Raw genomic sequence first — 19,127 nt, forward strand, 5'->3', positions numbered from 1 at the left:
GATGTACCATTCAAAGCATAAAACAATAAGGGAAAACAAGTTTCAGGAAAGGAGGGAAGGCAGAGAAGGAACAGGGACAGGGGGACATGTCAAAAGGAACTGAGCAGTAAGTATTTTCTTCAACAATGTCCCAGAATCGGAATAAGATCTGCTTTTCCCCAGAAAGAAGAACTAGACACAGACTATTATACAATTCAAAAACTAAGAAGTTACTTCAAGTCATTTCTGTTACAAATTTTTCCCTTAACCCCAAAGGGCAAGAGATCACACGCTGATCCTCGAGAGCCGGTAACTTTCTCAGAGATAAGTTCTTCTAGTTGGAGTTTAATAGTCAAATAAAAAGTACAGGGCACCTTCTGGTAGTCAGGAAAGCTAACTGCAAGAGTAGAAGAACATGTAGATTTACCTAGTGATGCGTATGAGCCTGGGGGCAAGGCTGCAGCAGAACTGAAGGGGGCGGGTGCTCCAGAAGACGTCACTTTTGACTTGGCACTAGCTGCTGCATTCACATCGACGTCACTGCGGGATCGCTGCAGAGATCCTGGTGTTGACACAGATTTTGTACTTACTGTAGATGCTGCAGATGGGAGTGGGAGATCCAGAATAAAGAAGATTAATTTTTTTGAGCTGTGTGCTTCAAAGAGCCTGACAAGCAGTTTAAAGTACTATTTTTAACATTCTCTGCTGGAATTGAAATACCTCAACTAAGAATGCTTTATCAGGGCAATGCGGGCTTCCCCACGCTGCCTGCAAAGATATTTCAATGGTGACCTGATGCAACCTCTAAAAGCTTTATCAGACACTATCCTAAATGCTGAGATCAACAAGTCTGCCAGGCCAGTAATAATGGAATTTCTAACAGAAACTAGATGGGAAAGTTCAACCATGGTACCCATCACCAGCTGGTGAGTTGCTGGTAAGAGAGACCTGCAGGTCCTTCAGTCCAAGTTCTACTAACTTCCCAGCACCTTGTCTTCTCATGAGGACTGCTGTTCCCATCACTTGTTGATGCTGACCCTCTTAAGCATGAAGCTTGTCTATTCAGCTGCAAGCAAACATGCATTTGTGTGCACAATCAAGTAAGTTACACAACAATATCTCCTTGAATCAAAGGTCTCAGTAGGGTGTACTGTATACACAAACCAGCCAGAACCCCATCTGGGTCAGGTGTAGAAAGCAGCTTATCTTCTACCAAAGTTTTCTCTATTATATTCTGTATTAAAATTTATTATTTAGACTATTGTATGCATTTACTTAGGACAGGAAAGCTGCACCTAAATATTCCATCTGACAGTAAAAACAAATTAGCAATGAGATGGAACACTGAAGGACTTGTGTGCTGATGATGCCTCCAGTCAATGCTGAGATCACAGAATAAATGAAAGAAAAATGTATAGCTGAATGCACCATTAGACTATGTAGCTGTACATCTTTGCATAAGCAGTAGTTTGTTTCAGCTATTGCAAAGCTAAACATACTTTTGCTACAATTGTCAAGGATTTTTAGCCTTCCTTTCAGGTGCAAGCAATATTTATTAACTTTCAAAAGCATCTTTACATTAGCAGTTGAGGCACAGAATGTGTGTACAACCTAAAAGTAATTAAAAATTTTACATAAGTTGTCATTTTAACGAGCAGTAAAGAGTGAGCAAAATTGTTCTTTGCATATTAGAATGAGAATTTCAGACACTATAATTCATCACACTTCCTCAGCAACATCTGAGTGCATTTTTCTGCTCCTCTTCTCACCTCTAGATGTAGTACTTCCAGTAGGACTTCTTTTGGCAGACAATGGACGGCTAGAAATTAATATAAATATTTATTAAAACAAAACTGGTATTTCACAGTCATAAGTAACAGTGCTACTCTGTTCCTTGGGTACAAAGCTGAGTTAACAGGAAGTTATTTATATGGACATAGACTAACAAAGCTGACTATTTAAGACTAAATCAGCACCACCATGAAATTATTTGAGCAAGAAGATATTTTTAAGAACACTTATTGTAGATTTAATAAGTTACATCAATAGGTTATGGATATTTTCCATATAGGTCTAACACTTAAATTGCAGGCATTTGGAGCCTACGTTGACCATACCTCTAAGGAAAGCTAAAATACATACATTCAACAGAAGAGTTACATATTGATTTCGCAGTAACAACTCAGACTTAGTTTTCTCTGATATGGAAAGAGGCAGACTTACACTTCTAGGACTAATGCTAAACAAAGAATTTCAATCCAAGCACTGTTTTAAGCATATCTGGAAAGAATGACTATCAATTTCTAAGAAAACTTTCAGAGCTCAGCAGAAAATTATTTATGGAGTCAAGATAATGATTTTTTTTTTTTTTTAAAGACAGTAATGGGTGGTTCTAGCTTTTTATTTTAATACAGTTTTAGATTAAAAAAAATATTTTGAAGTAACCAAGTGCTGAGGCCAAGCTATGACCAGATGAGACAAAGCAACGTGATGGACTGCACCTATTCAATGGAGCTGTCTGCAGTTGCTTACATCAAGAAGTAGTGACATCAAAGGACTTACTTGAGACTCTCCTGGGAGCTGGAGGAAGAACGATCCGACTGTGGCAAAGACACAATGCTGTCAGAGTTCTTCAAATGTGACTGCAGGGCCTTCTGGTAGGAAGACTCCAAGGTGTGGTACAAATGTTCCGCCTCCCGGCTGAAGTGACTGTGGAAACCCCAGTAACACCTGGAAGGAAGGTACAACACTGTCAACATCCCCTTCCCGTGTTTTAGGGGGCAGAGACCTTTTCACTGCTGGCATCAGTAGGCTCATCAGCCCAGTCACTTCAACTACCTAGTGCCCTCGTGGCATACTCGAGACACATCACTTTCTTCAGCCAGTTGTATAGCTTAAACAGCCACACAGAAGAGAAATGAATTAATATAAGTAGAGAGGAACGTACCGCTTGGTGTGTTGTGAAAACACAAGTAGTCAAAAAAGCTTTATTACAGAAGAAACCTGCATCCTTCTGGCTGTCTGCCATGCACAGGAGATGACAGATCCACAGAATGATACTAGTTTGGGACTGGGTGCTCAAAATCTACCTAAAAAATACCCAAAGGCAGAACACACATGCATGGGCCTGATTCAGGAAAGCACCAGCTGGTGTTGTCCTCTTCCTTAACAAACAGCACTTCTACAACGCTGCAGAGACAAATATTCTGTACTGAGTTGTGGCTATTGACTGTCTTTTGGGGAAGAAATAACAAGGAAAAGCAAAGAGATGCTTCTATGGATTTTCAATCAGTGCCATGCTGAAAATAAAAGAACGTTTTAAGATGAGAGAAGAATGCCTCCCTGGTCCAAATCTCCTGGCTGATGGTTAAACACCCTTCACTCTCATCACAAAGGAGATGAAGACTCTTGGCACTTTTCAGGGGAAACTAACGGGCAGCTTAAGAATAAAATCATTAGCTCAAATGAATCAAGAATTGTGTGTGACAGTCAGGCTTCAGAGCCTCAGAGAAGTCACATGCATTCTCACATCACTAGAAAGAAGAAAACTTCCATCTTACAATCAGCCATGCTGTTAATTAAAAAGTATGGGAAGAGAGAGTTAAATATGCTCTCTGAAGTCTCACACCATTCTCCTTGCTGTCTCTTCAGCTTAACTAGGCACCTGCTGTGAAGCCTCAGTGCCTACTATATTTTTCAGTGATGGACACACTTCCTTTCAAAAGGATTTAAACAGTGACTGTGAAACACCTTAAACATAGCATTTAGCTTAATAAAACGTATTGTTCATTTATTCCGTGTTTTACAGCATTCTCTTTCTGAAGAAATATGTTCCTGTACTGTTCCGTTCAGAAGAGCATGATCCTAGCACATCAGCATACTGCCATAAATACACACATATTAACGGAAATGCAAGAAACCTTCAACACAAGAAAATTAATTACCAGTATTAAAGGTTCCTATAGATACACATAAAGGTATTATTTCAATGTCAAAAATATTTCCTTAATTTAAGAATCCATTTAACACTGTACTAGCACAAGGGCTTCTGTTTCAAGAGCAGTAAATAACTTAGTCTTGCATACAGGCCAAAAAGAAAGGAAAAAATATACCAGAAATAATAGTACTTTTGTACTAAACAGAAGCAGCTGCAGCTAACTGCAAGCAAGTCAAACACCCAAAAAATAAAAAAAAAAGGCAAGGTTCTAGTTCTCAACTCTAGAACAACTCTGGTAAGCATTTTACTGCTCAGACAGATAAAATGACAACAAAATATTACAAGAACAAAGTGAAGTAAGCACCATTAGAAGATGCAATACACACATAACTCAGCCCTATGCGATCACCTCGTATTACACGCTCCCACTGAAGCCAAGGGAAATTTGGCATTAACTGCCAGGAGAACACAACTTGCCTGGGCTTGAGTCTCCCCCATGCAATACCATTGACTCACAGTACAAGAAGGGGAGGAGGAAAAGACACCAACAGCAGCTTCCACTTACTTTCTTGCCTCTATCCTGGCTTCAGAGTCTGCATCATGAATTCCCTTCTTTATCGTTTCAGCTAACACTGATATGTGTCTGAAATAAGAAGGAATATATTATCCAGTAGTGCAGAAAGACACATCATACTTATAAACAAATTACTAATTTGGTTTTGCCTCTGTCTCCAAGAACAAAGAGTTCATCACATTCATTTCCATGCAAGATCCTTTGGAGCCTTTATTTACTCTTACAAGTCAGTTGTATTTCAGCCACACTTCTGACTAGGAAAAGGCAAGCCGCATTCTTCATGGTCAGTCTTCAGTTAGCTACTAAAACTGCGGGGGTAGTCTGGGGCTAAGGAAATTTTGTGTCAGTCTCTTCTCCCATAATTACTTCCCCTGTTCCTTAGTCTGAAGTGCTGTAGAAGCCTCGGAAGCTCCTGACAGACATCTAGTAGCTTTTACCTCATCACCTCACTTCAGGGTGAAAAAGGGGCAGGGCAGGGAAAGAGAAAACACTGCTGAGTTTACCAAGTTCAGGGATTCGCTCAGCCAGGTTTTCCAGAGCTGGAACAGAAAACAGACTCACCAAACTCTGACTGCCAGAACTACAGCAATGAATGTTGTACATTCACATATATAAATGCCATTTTTGTGGCAAAAATCTCTCTGCTAGAGCTACCTGATATAGTCGGACCTCTTAGATTACCCTTTCTTCAGAATTAACCTCACTAGACATAAGTAGGAGAGAATTAACCCACTTGTTTTCAGAGCTTACCTTTCAAGAGAATGTGTTTGCCACTCCTGCAACAGCAAGTCTAAAAATTCATAACAGCGCCTGAGAGAAGAGAGAAGAAGTGTTGAGTTCTCTGCATTAATAGAGGCACACTGACTTTGCCATACTTGGCTCTAAACAGCTTTTTTGGCCATTAGAATTCAGCAATGACCCCTACAAAAATATCAACATCTCTACAAATGCCACCAATAAACAGTCTGAGGTAGCAGCTGGAGGCATCGCTCTACAGACAAGTCTGAGGAGAAGACTTGACCTCCAACAACCCAGAAAGTCCCTTTTTTCATTACACAGGATACAGACCCAGAAGATCCACGCTAACACTACGTTGTACCTGGTAGCTCAGGCTTCACATAGAAACTTCACATTTAGCTTCACGTAGAGACAGACCTTTTCATCTTTGATCTCCCTTCCTCATGTCAAGAAACTAAGGGACAAGTATCTTGCTATTTGTTTAAAGTTTGTCACCAAATTCAGCAGACACAAAGCTCTTCTTTTTGTTTAACTACAAGAGAAGCAGCTAATCCACATGGATCAGGTGAGTGTCCCAGTGAGGTGGTGGACTGAAACACACTGAGAATTAAGTGCGGAGAGAACCATTAGCACATCCAGGTCAATTTCCAGATGACGCTGTCACTGAACACAACTGCTGACTGGCTCAAAAACAAATGTGTCACTATAACAGCTAGTAATGGGGAATAGGAACATGTCTGTAAAGAAGCCAAAATAATATGAGATTATTATAATGACATGTAAGCACAAAGATTAGTTTAAAAAAATATTTTTCTGGGGAAAACTGCCTTCTCTGCAGGACTGCAGCTTACACAGGATAGCTGATTTTGAATTTGACTCAAATTCATGGCAGAGAAACAGATGCATTCTTTACTAAGCATGTATATCAACTCTTTTCACAAATAAAAACAAGCACGTGAACATTATCAAAAAGTACATGTGAACACATTTACTGGTAAAATAGAATAAATCCAAACTAAATGCTCACCTTCTAACTGCAACAGACTTGGAGGTACAATTACTGGTTATGATGGGTATTAATCGAGGGATGTGCGTATGCTAGAAGAAATAGAAACAACAAAACTAGGAAGAAATTCTTACACCAGAGTCCCATGGAGTGAAAGGCCATCTCTTTCAGCCAACTCATCCCAGTATGTAGGTGCTTATTTTTGTTCAATTCTTAAAAACAGAACTGCTAAATAAAGGAGCACTAAGAGATATGGACATGTATTTTTATTATTAAAAATATTTTCTATTTTATCCATTAAAATACGTTTGTCAGATATTTTCTTCTGTAATGACAGCCTCCAGTCAGTCAAGTCACTGCAAGAGGATCTAAACTGCCAGTGTGACAATTGAGAGGCATTAGGCCATCTACAGCTTTCCCAAAGAATCACGAGGCAGAAGTCACCTCTGTGACCCAATGGTTTTGGGAAACGTGCACTGTCTGTGTGGAGTTTTAGAGCGCAGTCAAGAGGATGAGTCTCTCCTGCAGGGCAGGTTTAAAATCCATTCAAAGGAAAACACCTGCTCAGCTCTTAGGGGGATGGAAATATATTACTCTGCAACTGTTTTCGCAGGGCTTAACTATCACCATCTACACAAGGCTGCATGGCATCTGAGACAGCCAAGCTGGGCACAATCAGAAAAGTAGCTTAGGCACTTAATCTAATTTCCACAGCAGTTAACATACATATTTTCTCAGAAACACCACAGTGTTTGGAAATTATAACATTGATCTCTTTTGATGCGTACTTACTCGAATGATTAATCTAACTGCTACAACACCAGAAGTGGCCATGACTTTGGCACTGTTGGGAATTAGATTAAAAATTGTTGGCATGATGGCTTCTGCCCCATGGTCAAACTTGTTTCCCAGAACTGATGACAAATGTCTGAAAAACAGAATGAAGTCATGCTGGTAAGTGCATTGAGGATTAAGCGAGTCAGACTTCTATAGAACATCTGACATAAGCACATCTGACATAAGCACATCTGACATCTCAGTCTTTGCAACTGTCGCCTCCTTTACAACTCCAAAGGACAGAGAACAACATGTTTCATAAAATAGTCCCTTTACTTTCATTTCAAACTTATGCTCTATATTCATCTCAACTCTGAGAAACAGTAAGTTCAGCATAAAATAAAGTAACTAGCACAGCTAAAAATTTGTTATCAAACAGGATCATGCTGAAAGAGTGTATTTTTCTGAACCTGTTTGTATTAGTTTCTCTGAAACTATTTTGCCTCAATACGCAAAAATTTCAAAAAAGCTGTAGCACACTTTTTCTTGAAGCATTTCACAAAAGATAAACCATCAAAAAAAACCTCAAACTAGCTCAATCCAAACCAGAATGACACATAAGCATTTTCAGCTTTATTGGTCAATCCTTCCCTCCTCAGTGCATGAATGCACGGCTTGCTTATTCCCCCAGCCCATCTCAAATCAGCAGCATGTAAACCTCAAAAATACTGCTAAGCACAACTACAATCAGTGACCTACACGGACGTAGCTTCAAACAGCTACAGCAAAATCATGTTCTACCTATAACTATGCAGTACTAACAGCACAAGCTACATCCTAAATGTTTTAACCAGTGTCTGTTGTTTTTTTCTGCATCACATTTTGGGCATATTTAGAAAGTAAACTTACCCCAGCGTGATACAAGCCTCCCGCACTACTTGAGACCGCAGGTCTTTAGCAGATAGTTTAAACGCTCCGTCCAGAAGTCTTAAGTGTTGGAAGAAGTTATCATATTCTGCAGCTCCAGCCAAAAGTAAGGAGCGGATCTTTTTCAACTGTTAGAACCATAAAAGAAAGAAGTGTCTGTTAATGAGCAATAAACACAAGGACAGTTATGTTCGGGCGTCACAGTTGGTTTTCAGAGTCCTCAAAATTCATTGAGGAACTCTGTTCTTGAAGTCTGAGCAATTTCATTGTTTCAGATCTTCTATCCAATTCGTAGGTTAACATACTAAGCAGGATAATATAAACACAGTAGATAACTTATCAGAACCCAGAAGCGCTGCATACATCAAATCAAACCGTATTGTTAATAACACAAACATTACTTTTCAAGCCAAAAGATGTCTCGAATGTTCTCTGCCATTCCCCTTTGAAACCACCCCTCTACAACAGCTTGTAAAGCTCAGGTCCTCTCAGAGGTAACTATTGTATTAAAAAGATTACTTGAAGGGCATGGCTCATACTTCAGTCTGAGTGACACTGACATCTAGAATATGTCCATTGACTTCATTAAAATAATTATCTGCTCTACTAGAAGTAGAACCCTGACCCCATAAAAATGGGAAGTTTTCTATTAATAACACAGGGAGCACCATTTCATTCTATAGACTTTCTTTTGGACACCACCACAGGTTCTCATGTGTACCAATGCAACTGAAAGTGCCTCGATTTAAACTCATTGTTACTCAGTGGAGCAAACAAAAAAACCCCAAAGCTGAATCAGCGCAGTTTGCCACTCAGATCTGTAACACAGGATTTGACAGACATGTCAAAGATGCTACACCATGAAGAAAGCCTACATTGTAGACAAGCTCATGCATCTATTTATATCATGAAGACACAGCTCACTTCAGTAAATAAAACACAATCTTGGCATGCATATAACATCTGATTTTCCACTTCCGAATTTCCCACAGTCATATTTATTTATTCAAAACCTAAGTGTGTAAATGCTTTCTGAATTGTTCTACACCTCTCCTTTTGCAAAAGTATAAATAAGCTCTCTATAACCAAAGACTTTATGCCTCATCAGGAAGTTTTAAGATATTCTGAATACCACTTTGGGCATCCTGATTTCAGCATCTGCTAGCAAATTTCTAGCTTTACATCTGGATTTGCTGCATGACTTTTAGTTCAACCTGATGCTAAGTAGATTCTTGTGTGTCAAATAGCATTTTCCTTCACAGATGGTTTAAATTTCAGCCTCGTAAGGAAATGTTTCCCCCAAGTTTGAGGCAACATAACAGATGTTCACCACTTAAACTACATTCTAGTCTTAATCCGAAGTTCTCTCAGTACCCTTTCCATGGGTTTAAGCTCAGTGCAGCAAAAACTTATCCTAATACTAGTTCATATCTCAGTTTGGTACTTACCGCAGAAACTCTCTGTTCCCAGTCATGCTTATCATCTGAAAGTATTTCTCTTATTTTGTTTATGGATTCCTCAAGATCTCGGCTGGAATAAATCTGCAAATTGAAATACAGAGTAGCACCATAACGCAAGATTTAAAATCCAGAAAATCAGATCACTATCCAACTACATTCTTACATCCTTTGCTCATCAATGCTTAAATGTCATGTGCCAGCCCTGGACACAGCTGGCTTTCCAAAATGCAAAGAATTTACACCCATTTCCTGCAATCAAAAATTACTAAATGACTACAAGATCATTAAAAGATCATCTTATTATTTTACTATATTTTCACAATTTTAAGCAGTGGCTATATTAGTGAAGACCTACAGAATATCGTAAGGGGATACATATGCTGTTCAGCTGTTCCAGAAATAAAGCTCTGGTGATGGAGGGGGCATACGTGACACAGCTCAGCTACTCAGCTCAATGTATCAGCAAATGCACGCTATCCAGTTGTCACCCTCACAATGGTGGCGATTCCTGAGACACAAGCCACCTTTTTGCTTTGCGTTCCCAGGTGGTAATGGTGAAAAGCAGAGAGGCTCCTGCTGACTCAGTCAGCACTGTGCACCGGGCAGCACGTGTGTCCAGCGCCACGTCTGCTCCCGGGATATCTCTATCACAACCATCACACTCCAATTCCCTCCACTTCCGAGGGTTTCACACAAAGTACTGGCAGATACCACTGTTTAGAACTTGACTCCTTCCAACTTGGCTTTCCCTTAAAGATTTGCCAACTTCACAATAAAGCACAATTTGCCAGTGATTAGGACTAGGTCCTACACTACCCATTTTCTGCTTTTTAGTACTGTGTTTTAACATGTAATTCTACCTGAACCGTTGGGACATCTTCAAATGCTTTAATGAAGTCTTCTTCATCCACAGCACCTGCTCCTTCTTTGGCTGCTGACACACAAATGAAAAAGCCTTTTCAATCTTCTTATCAACAAGAGAATCAATTAAGAAACCACCAGCTATCAAGGCATCTAATCAGGAGAAAGTTCACTACACACGCAGCCTCCGAGTGCTGCAGATGCGAGGAAAGCAGAGACAGAAATTCAATGCCAGGCACAGACCAGCATTCACAGCATCCTTCAACTCCTAGACACAGAGGGCACATTAGGGAAGTCATTACAGTTGTCACTCAACAGCCAGGGGACACAGACAAAAGATGAAAGGGAATATTTACTTTAATTATACAGGAGATTTTATTTTAAAGGATTTAATTCCATCTAGAATAGATGAAGGTGCAGATTTGACAGGTGCACTAACAGACAAATGATAGGGAAGGTAAATAGGCTCTGGAATACTAATCAGATTAGAGATCTCACACAGGGAACTTTCTCCATTTCGATAGTCACACGTAGAACTACAATTCCAAATTACTGCTCAGTTCTTTCTGCATATTCATTACCAGCAATGCCCAAAGGTCTCAGAAAAAGGTGGTTGTATCAGTTTTAAATTGCATGGGCTGAAGTTTAGCGTGGAGCTGTAAGCAGCCTGCCTCAGTTCAACTAGAGTTGCAGCTGTAAAGGCAAAAACCTACGGACTGCAACATTGACATGATTTACTCGTACCCCTCGGTGCACAACTGCACAGGTCCAACCTTTCACAGATGCAAAACACGTCACAGGGCTGTGGGGACTGCTTGGAGATTCATCCTACTGAAGTTTGTTTGTGGCATACAGACAACATACACATAATGATTTCATAGGGGAAAATTTGTTACTGGATCCTGGGGGCCAGTCTGTAATTTCTTACACAATAAGCTCAAACACATAAATACTTTGCACAAAAGTCAATTCATATATGTTATCAGCTTACTTGAAGACTTGGAGCCCAGAGCTGCAGAGCCAAGTCTGCGTGTAGTCCCCATCCCGACTCTGCGCGAGTTTGCAGGGGCCTTTGAAGACGTAGAGGAGCTAGCTGAGGAAGGTCTGTTCCCATCCACGGAGTCTTCATCATCAAAAATTTTATCTGCCAAAAAAAGAGCACACTCGGCGGTAAGTCAAGTGAAGCAAAGGGACATCCCAGGGAACACACCCACGCGATGACAAACATGTTGCCTGCTCAGGTGTGCTCTGCCAGCTCTCATCTCAGCAGCATCCTCATGCTAGAAATCTGGTTATTCACAAATGACCACCAAACCCAATTCTTTGCTACTGCAGACACTGATTTCATAAACACTTTCTATGAATGCATTCAGGTAAAAAGAACAAACTTAAAATCTAGAGCAGAAAGATACAAGTTACAGACAATACTTGGGATGTCTATGGACTATCTATGTTGATGCCTCTGAGAACTCTTTTGCCTTAGGCTGGAGCAAAACCAAGGTCCAGGTGTGACAGGGATCAGGCAGCACAAGCTGCCCTGTCACACCCTGCCAGCTGCCCACACCAGATCAAGAATAAACAGGGTAACCTCAGAAAACCACATGGCAACACCCATGTTGTTGATAAACTCTAGACAGTTACAGACCCATCCAGAACTACAAATCCACTTTAACTTTTAAAATGATCACTAGAGATTCTTTACAAGCAAATAGAAATACTGACCTCAAACTCATAAAAGCTCTAAATATAAGGTGTATTAAAACTTACTGAACCCTCTGGGTACATCCAAAGGGAACTACAGCCTCTACCTCCAAACATGAACATAAATTAACTTAAAATGAATTAGAGTCACTTGGATTCTCCCTGAAGGTCATTCCAATTCCATAGTAGTGCTTATATTGCAGTTTTACACAGATTAGTTAATCCACTTAAAAAAACAGCCTTTGGTTGAAAGGTGAGAGAGTGTTTGGACAGCTGACATAGATGGTGCACATTATTTATTGAGGCCAGAAAAGCCATCTCAGTCCCCATCACTTAAGCTTCTTCACATTAACACTTCATTCAAGATTGGAGACCCGCTTCATGTCCATCCCCCTCTAGCAGCCCAGGGTACACATGCACTCTTCACCATCTCAGGAATATCTCCTTTGCAAAATTTCACTTGGCAAATACTCATGCAGATGCTCTAATCCATCCCTGTTCAGGAAAGCACCTCGGAGTATCTAGTAACAAATACAGGCTCCTAGTTAGACACTGAGTGAAATTCAATGCAGGTTGAGCTTTCTGAAAGTGAGAAAATAAATTGATAACAGTAAAGACATATTCTAGGGGAGGCAAAAGAACAGAAAGAAAAGCCTGTACTGGCCTCAGCCCAACAGCCTTAAGGAGTTTTCCCTGCCCAATGTGGTATTCACTTATTAGCAGCTGGACAAAGGAGAACTGTCACAAGTCATCTAAAAACCCCAACCCCACATTTCCAATATGCACCTGTGCACATGATACCACACTCCAATCACAACACAACACTGGAATGGCAGGTAGGCAGCTGCATCCAACAAGTTAAGAAAAGTGACCAAGGACATATCTCCCTTTAATTCTGATGCTCAAGAAGTCTTAGAATACAGGAAAGGGCTAGGGAAAAAAAAGCACAACATCTAAAGGAAAAGGTTAATGTAATAATGGGTACTCAGACTGTCGTTCAGGCAAATGTGAACTTTAACATCAAGGAATTTGAGGTCACACACCTAAGGAAAAGAACATACGCCACATTTAGGATGTGGGCTCTCTAACACCATGCCCTAAGGCTGCCGTGCTACCTCCCTGCGGACACTGGTCATGTTCTGACATAGGTAATGAAAAAACATTTGAAAAGAGCTCAGGGAACAACTATGAGAATGATTAAAGGATTGGAAAATATGTTTTAAATTAAATTAAATGAAAATTCACTGCAGGGGACTGTTTAGCCTGGCCAGATTCTTAACAAGTTGCTTCATTATATTCTGTGTTAACACAGCAACTCAAGATTTATTAACATAGTTTTCCAGTGTGATTTATTGTTTCTCGCCTAATAGAAAAATATACAATAAGGCCACAGGCTGGAGGTTAAAAACAAATTAAGTTCTGAGATTCCTTATCTTCCCCCCCCCCAATTTCTTGCAATAATCACAGGACTGGTTCCCTGTGAGGTTAGGAGGTGTCACCCAGAGAATTCTACCACAGGCAGTTCTTAAAAAGCAACATCGAGGGTTTTTTCATGAAAGATACAGTCTAGTTCAAACACAAATTGTTTAAAAAATGTTGTTTGGTGAGAGTTACACAGAAGGTCATGGCAGATCAAAACAGACTTTAAAAGTTATAATCTCCAAAGCATCTAGAAAGGGGTTTAAGTGATGCAGAAATACTTGCACAGACTTTGAATACAAAAACTTGTGAACAAAATTTGCCCCAATTGCATTTATTTCAAAAGCTCATATAGATCTTAAGCAAATGACTATTTGTGATACAAATATTACCAGCCAAGAGAAAGTCAGTCACATTTAAATAATAAAAGACACTATTGCTTCAAAACCACTTTCATCTGGTAATAAAATTCTCCATCAGCGGCATTTCACTCTATATGCATTCTCAGTTAACTCACTTCCCCTTGTATCTGCATTTTTAAAGCTCCTCTGAAAGGAGAAGAGGGTGTGGTTTGCTATTTTGTATAATCAAGAAAAACTCAGAAAAAAAAAAAGTATTAAAAGGAACACACTCCTATAGTGTTTTAGCAGTTACATCAACTACCATTTCAGTGTAAAACAGGCTTTTCTGAGCTTTAGGTACAAAACAACATTCCAAAAAACGAACCAGCCCACGGTCTGGGGATGTCTGAATTACAATCACATCTTCCTTTTCATTAAGCCTACAAATGAAGCATTACATATTTATCAAATCAGGATATCCCTTCAATAACCCTCTGAGCAGTGCAGAATGACAGCGCCACATTCTGAACGGCACATCAAGTCTTCCAGCAGCACGTGTGCAGGACAGAAAGAGAAACAAAGAACAGAAAGAAACCTGAACATGGGAGTACGGAAAATAAGAGGAAAACAAGCTACTATACATTACCATTAAAAAAGCCTTTTTTTTTTCTCCATTCATTGACTCCTGTTCACAATAATAATTTGAACTAGATTCATATTTTTTGCAGCCTATCTGCAAATCACAAGGCGGTAAATTCAGCATGGGTGTAACTCATGACTCCAACAGAGGTGCACTGAAGCAGAATCAGTGCCACGTTCTAACATTAAATAACCATTGATGTTCTCCCATCCCAAGACCCCCCAGTGCCCATTTACAAGGGCCATGTAGTACTCTCTGTCGGAGACAAGCCCTTATAAAAGAGGCCTTTGTCTGCTCACCACTCTGCTATCTCAGAGAAACAGAGAACACCATTTGCTTTACATTTCTCAATTCCTCTACATTATTTAAGAAGAAAACAAAAATTGCTTACAAGTACATATCCTTCTGCAAATAAGCTTCCTCAACATTCCTTCATATTTTCCATAGCGTGCCCAGATGTAACAGTGCTTCACAGAGCGCCGCGGCTTTCAGTCCAGGACATAATCAATCATTGCCCCTCGTATTCATTAAGCATGCCGTCTTCACACGTGGATTTAAACAGCTACAGCTTCAGTCCTCTCGCTACGACTGCAGCTCTGCGGGATTCTCATCAACACCCATTTCAGCTCAGGAAACTTCAGCTCACTCTAAGAACGAAATACCCTGCTAGCGAGGGGAACTCAGGACAAACAATCCAGGCTGAAGACGAGCTGAGTCTGCCTGGCTGGGCTGGCTTACGCTAGGAACCAGCCTGACTTCATCCCCTGGGAAGCGCTAACAGGAGCATCTCAACAGCTGTCATCGTTTGTCCATGACGAATAAATTTAGTCATTATTCATTTTAAAACGTAACCCCTTCAGGTCTGGGCAAGGTGTAAAATGGGGAGAAGAGACTGTGCTTGTTTTTCAGAAGCCACAGTTAGTGAGGGCCAGTGCCTCCCCTTCCTGAACCACCAGCCTGAGACCTCTCAGATTTCCTTGGCAATGAAAGTAGATGCTTTGTGGCTTTTAAATACTTTACAGTGTCAGACTCAAAACCTTTAGTTATTCGTCTGTAAGCTTTAGAGAAGATAGGTACTCTGTAGTGACAACACATGGGGGGAAAAAAGCTTACAATCATGTCTGTTCCTAGCGAAGAGGCCCAACTGTACAAGGTACTAAACTTGTTTTGGCCCCGTTGTGCCAATTTTTATGTCCCACCTCCAAGCATCAGTGCAGCTGAAGTACGCACGATGGATACAATTTGAAAGTATCACTGACATCTCTCTCAAGAGAATCCCTCTTTCAGGTGCAGATGAAGATGGATGGCAGAGAAACCTGCCTCTCCACCCACCACATGGTGTCCTGCACCTGGAGCAGACACAGCTGCTGAAGCTGACATACACTTCAAGGCATCAAAACCCCACGCTCAACTCCTACCAGGTGGGCAAAGCCCAGCTCCACGAAGATCCCCGTAAAAAAAGCCTAGAACATGCACAGGCAACCCCACCAATGCCAAAGAACATGGGGTACATTTCTCCTTACTCTTTTTTACCAGACACAACCCCACATGCTTTGGCCAATGTTTTTGAGACAGACACCCCTTGGACACCTCAGCCCATGTCCTCCCCAAAGGCCAGTGTCTGGCACCCCCATCTCTAGCTGTGACTCCTGAAGGACACAAGGCACAGTTCAGTCCTCTCTGAGGGTGTCCCACCAGCCTCCAAGCGTGACAGAATCAGCTGAGGTTAAATGCCTCCTCCCATTAGCACACACCAAAATCACGCATGGCCTAGCTGCAAGCCTGCACAGCTCCAACACTGGTTTCTCCAGGAAAACTAATTTATGAACCCACTGAAGATAAAGGGACATATATAAGCTCCTCAGCAGGATTAAGCATTTAAAAAACGAAGGAGTCACAGCCAGGATAAGTATATAGACAGCACATCGTACAGCTTTCTTGCTCAGCCACCTCCCACAGATGCCCAGCTGCTCTCTCCTGGCCCCAGCCTCTCCTTCCCCACCCTCCACACCAAGCACACAGTTCTGAGACTTTAGAACACCACCTGCTTGGGCTCAGGGACCCCTGTCAACCCCCAGTGCCACCCACCACCCCTGTTCCCCTTGGGTCCACTTCTCTCTGGTTGAACCAGGCACCAGCTCCAGTTCCAGCCCACACTGCTGCAACCTTTCAGTAGAATTCCATGAACCATCCCAACAACCTTCACAACTAGCTTTCAAGTGAATTCCCAAAAACCTAACCTCAGCAGGGCACCCTCCAAGGGCTCACCAGGACCAAGCCAGCCTAAATGATAGTCTGCAAGGACACACAGATCACTATTACCTTGGCTTCCTTTTCCTGTTTCACATACATTGCCCTTTTTAAACCAGCATATGTATAACTGTGTGTGGGAGTTTGTCGTCTTAATAAAGATTTTTACTAAGTAAGTCTAGACAATGTATATATGTATATAATGATCGTAATCAATACAAGCAACATGGGTGCCATCAGCCACAGGTAAGGGGATACTTAGTGACCCAACCCAAGAACATCATGCCAGGTTTGTTTCTTATTTTAATAATCCTTTCACCACCCTCGTGGTTTCCACTGTAATCCGAAACATTTCATTTTTCCTTTTTTAACTATGAAAAATGATGCTCGTCTTCTTGGCTGCTGCCTCATTCTGTCTAATTACGAGCTAATTAGACTGCTCATAATCTAACAAGTCTTCAGCTGCCAAAGGGAAAAAAGATTCCTGAAAGAAATAACACTTGGAATTGTTTTCTGCTCCAAATACATCCTATGTACACAGACAGGTAGCTGTTCTGATAGACATTTCACTCAGTCCCAAGCATACCGCCACCACAATTTCAGAATACTGATGCCTGCCATCCATCTGTAAGCAGAAGAACAACCAGCCCATAGCAGTAATAATAAACAAAGCACACTTCTGTTATTAAACCAATTGCAATATGCTATAGTTAATTAAGGAATTAGATGTAGACCCTGGCCTGACCACATCCAATAGCAGACACTGTCTGCATATGGAAAGCAAATACCAACTTCTACCAGAAAGAATACGCAATAGCCCTGGCAGCACTCAAAATCTGTGCTCAAGGACTGTCCCGATCAACCACACAAAATCTTCCTGCAGAAAACTAACATGAGAAACCATGCAAATCATGAACAATCCAGGTTACTTTTCTGAGGAATTTTGTAATTTTCAACCCTGAAATCAGATGGCTCAATTTAAGTCGTATCCACATTGGCTGTGTGGAACCTTGAGACCAAAAACGATGAAGACTTGAAAACAAGAAACAAATAAAAAGGATTTTAAACCATAAGGCTGACATTTAAAACCATAAAGTTGACAATATTATTATCTTGTTAACAAGCCACAGCATGCACTCTATAGCAGCATATAAACATTAACACAACTACAAATACATCAGCCAAAGTGCCTCTCAGAAAGTGGTTCATGAAACTAACACCTGGAAATGAAAATTTTTAAGAGTGTGTGAAATTGTCATTCAGACAGTTTTTAGCAATACAAAAGGTTCGATTAGTTATAAGTACATTTGGAAGAGAGGTGGTAGAAAGGTTTCACATTCCTACAAGTTTTGTAAAAATAAGTAGCAACAGGAGACAACAAAATAGTTGACACTGAGTGAAAGAGCATCAGCTCAAACACAAGCTTTACAGCGCAAAGAATTCATAAAAGCACCAAGAGTTGAGATAAAATCCATTAAAGCAGCCAGAATTCATTAGTTCTGTACAGTACAGGTTCATACAGACACCTAAACAAGAATCACAAGCCCCTGTGCTAGGAGCTGCACAAACACAGCCCTCGCCCCATGAAGACTAAAAAAAAATCAAGTTAAAAAATTGAGAGACAAGTACAGATATGCATACAAGGCAGAATGATTGAGAAAACAAGAAGATAAGGATTTGTTTTCCCCAGAGTCAACCTTGGAAATACAATATTCCCACAGTGCCCTTTCCAGCCAGCCACACAGCTTTCCTCCACACCTCTAGAGCATCAACAAATCCATAACCCATACCTTGGAAATAAAACCACACCTACCCCAAAACTCCAGATGTTTCCACAGAGTTTCAATTTGAGCAAAGCCAGCCTTTACCAACCCAACCTGCACCCTCCTCTCACCCAGAGGTTCATTACCAGGGCACCCGCCACCACTCCCAGCCAGGCTGTTCACACAGATACACTATTATCTCCCATCACAGCCTTCCACAAACACACTAATTATTTCACTCTATTAAATGCTCCGCAACAAGGCGCTATTTCTGTGTTTTGCTGCAACAGCTTTCCCTGCTGACTGCACTTGGCAGCGCTGTCCCTTTTTTGTTCTAGACCCTTGAAAATGCCCTTTACATGGCAGTGGGTGGAAGCACGCCAGCAGCAGCCCCCGGTGCAGACATCGCCCCCTCCTCACTGCGCTCTCATCAGCACAGTCTTCACAGATAAAAACGCAAAGTGGGTCATATACCCTGAGCCCTAGAGATACCAGTCAATGAAAAAGGCTATTTATGCAGGATGGACCAGGGGATCTTTCAGAGTCAGGAAATATCTTCTTCCAGACCTAAAGGACAGCCTATTGCAGGACTGGTATAGATGCAGGAAAGTGTTTGTTGATTCACAAACAACAAAAAAAGCAACGAGTTTTCCATTTTAATATCAATCCTCTGTGCTGCACAGTGCCAATGTTCAGGTTTCTCCTCAGCCTTAGTAACATTTTACATGATTATTTGCCTAAATAATTAAAGAAA

General features: G+C 40.9%; 1 protein-coding gene across 8 annotated transcripts in view; it reads right to left on the reverse strand.

The window, feature by feature from the left end:
• Positions 1-19,127, reverse strand: part of CLASP1 (cytoplasmic linker associated protein 1) — a 156,073-nt gene that overhangs the window by 75,413 nt on the left and 61,533 nt on the right. For all 8 annotated transcript variants that reach the window (XM_080346549.1, XM_080346551.1, XM_080346545.1 and 5 more), the window contains exons 8-18: positions 11,251-11,403; positions 10,259-10,332; positions 9,387-9,479; positions 7,921-8,066; positions 7,027-7,162; positions 6,256-6,326; positions 5,241-5,300; positions 4,482-4,559; positions 2,542-2,709; positions 1,749-1,798; positions 407-577 (exon numbers count right to left, since the gene is read on the reverse strand). In XM_080346549.1, coding sequence (XP_080202675.1) covers positions 407-577; positions 1,749-1,798; positions 2,542-2,709; positions 4,482-4,559; positions 5,241-5,300; positions 6,256-6,326; positions 7,027-7,162; positions 7,921-8,066; positions 9,387-9,479; positions 10,259-10,332; positions 11,251-11,403 — 1,200 coding nt within the window. The remainder of the gene's footprint in view (positions 1-406; positions 578-1,748; positions 1,799-2,541; positions 2,710-4,481; positions 4,560-5,240; positions 5,301-6,255; positions 6,327-7,026; positions 7,163-7,920; positions 8,067-9,386; positions 9,480-10,258; positions 10,333-11,250; positions 11,404-19,127) is intronic.

Source organism: Nesoenas mayeri (assembly GCF_963082525.1).
Source record: "Nesoenas mayeri genome assembly, chromosome: 6".
Classification (NCBI taxonomy): domain Eukaryota; kingdom Metazoa; phylum Chordata; class Aves; order Columbiformes; family Columbidae; genus Nesoenas; species Nesoenas mayeri.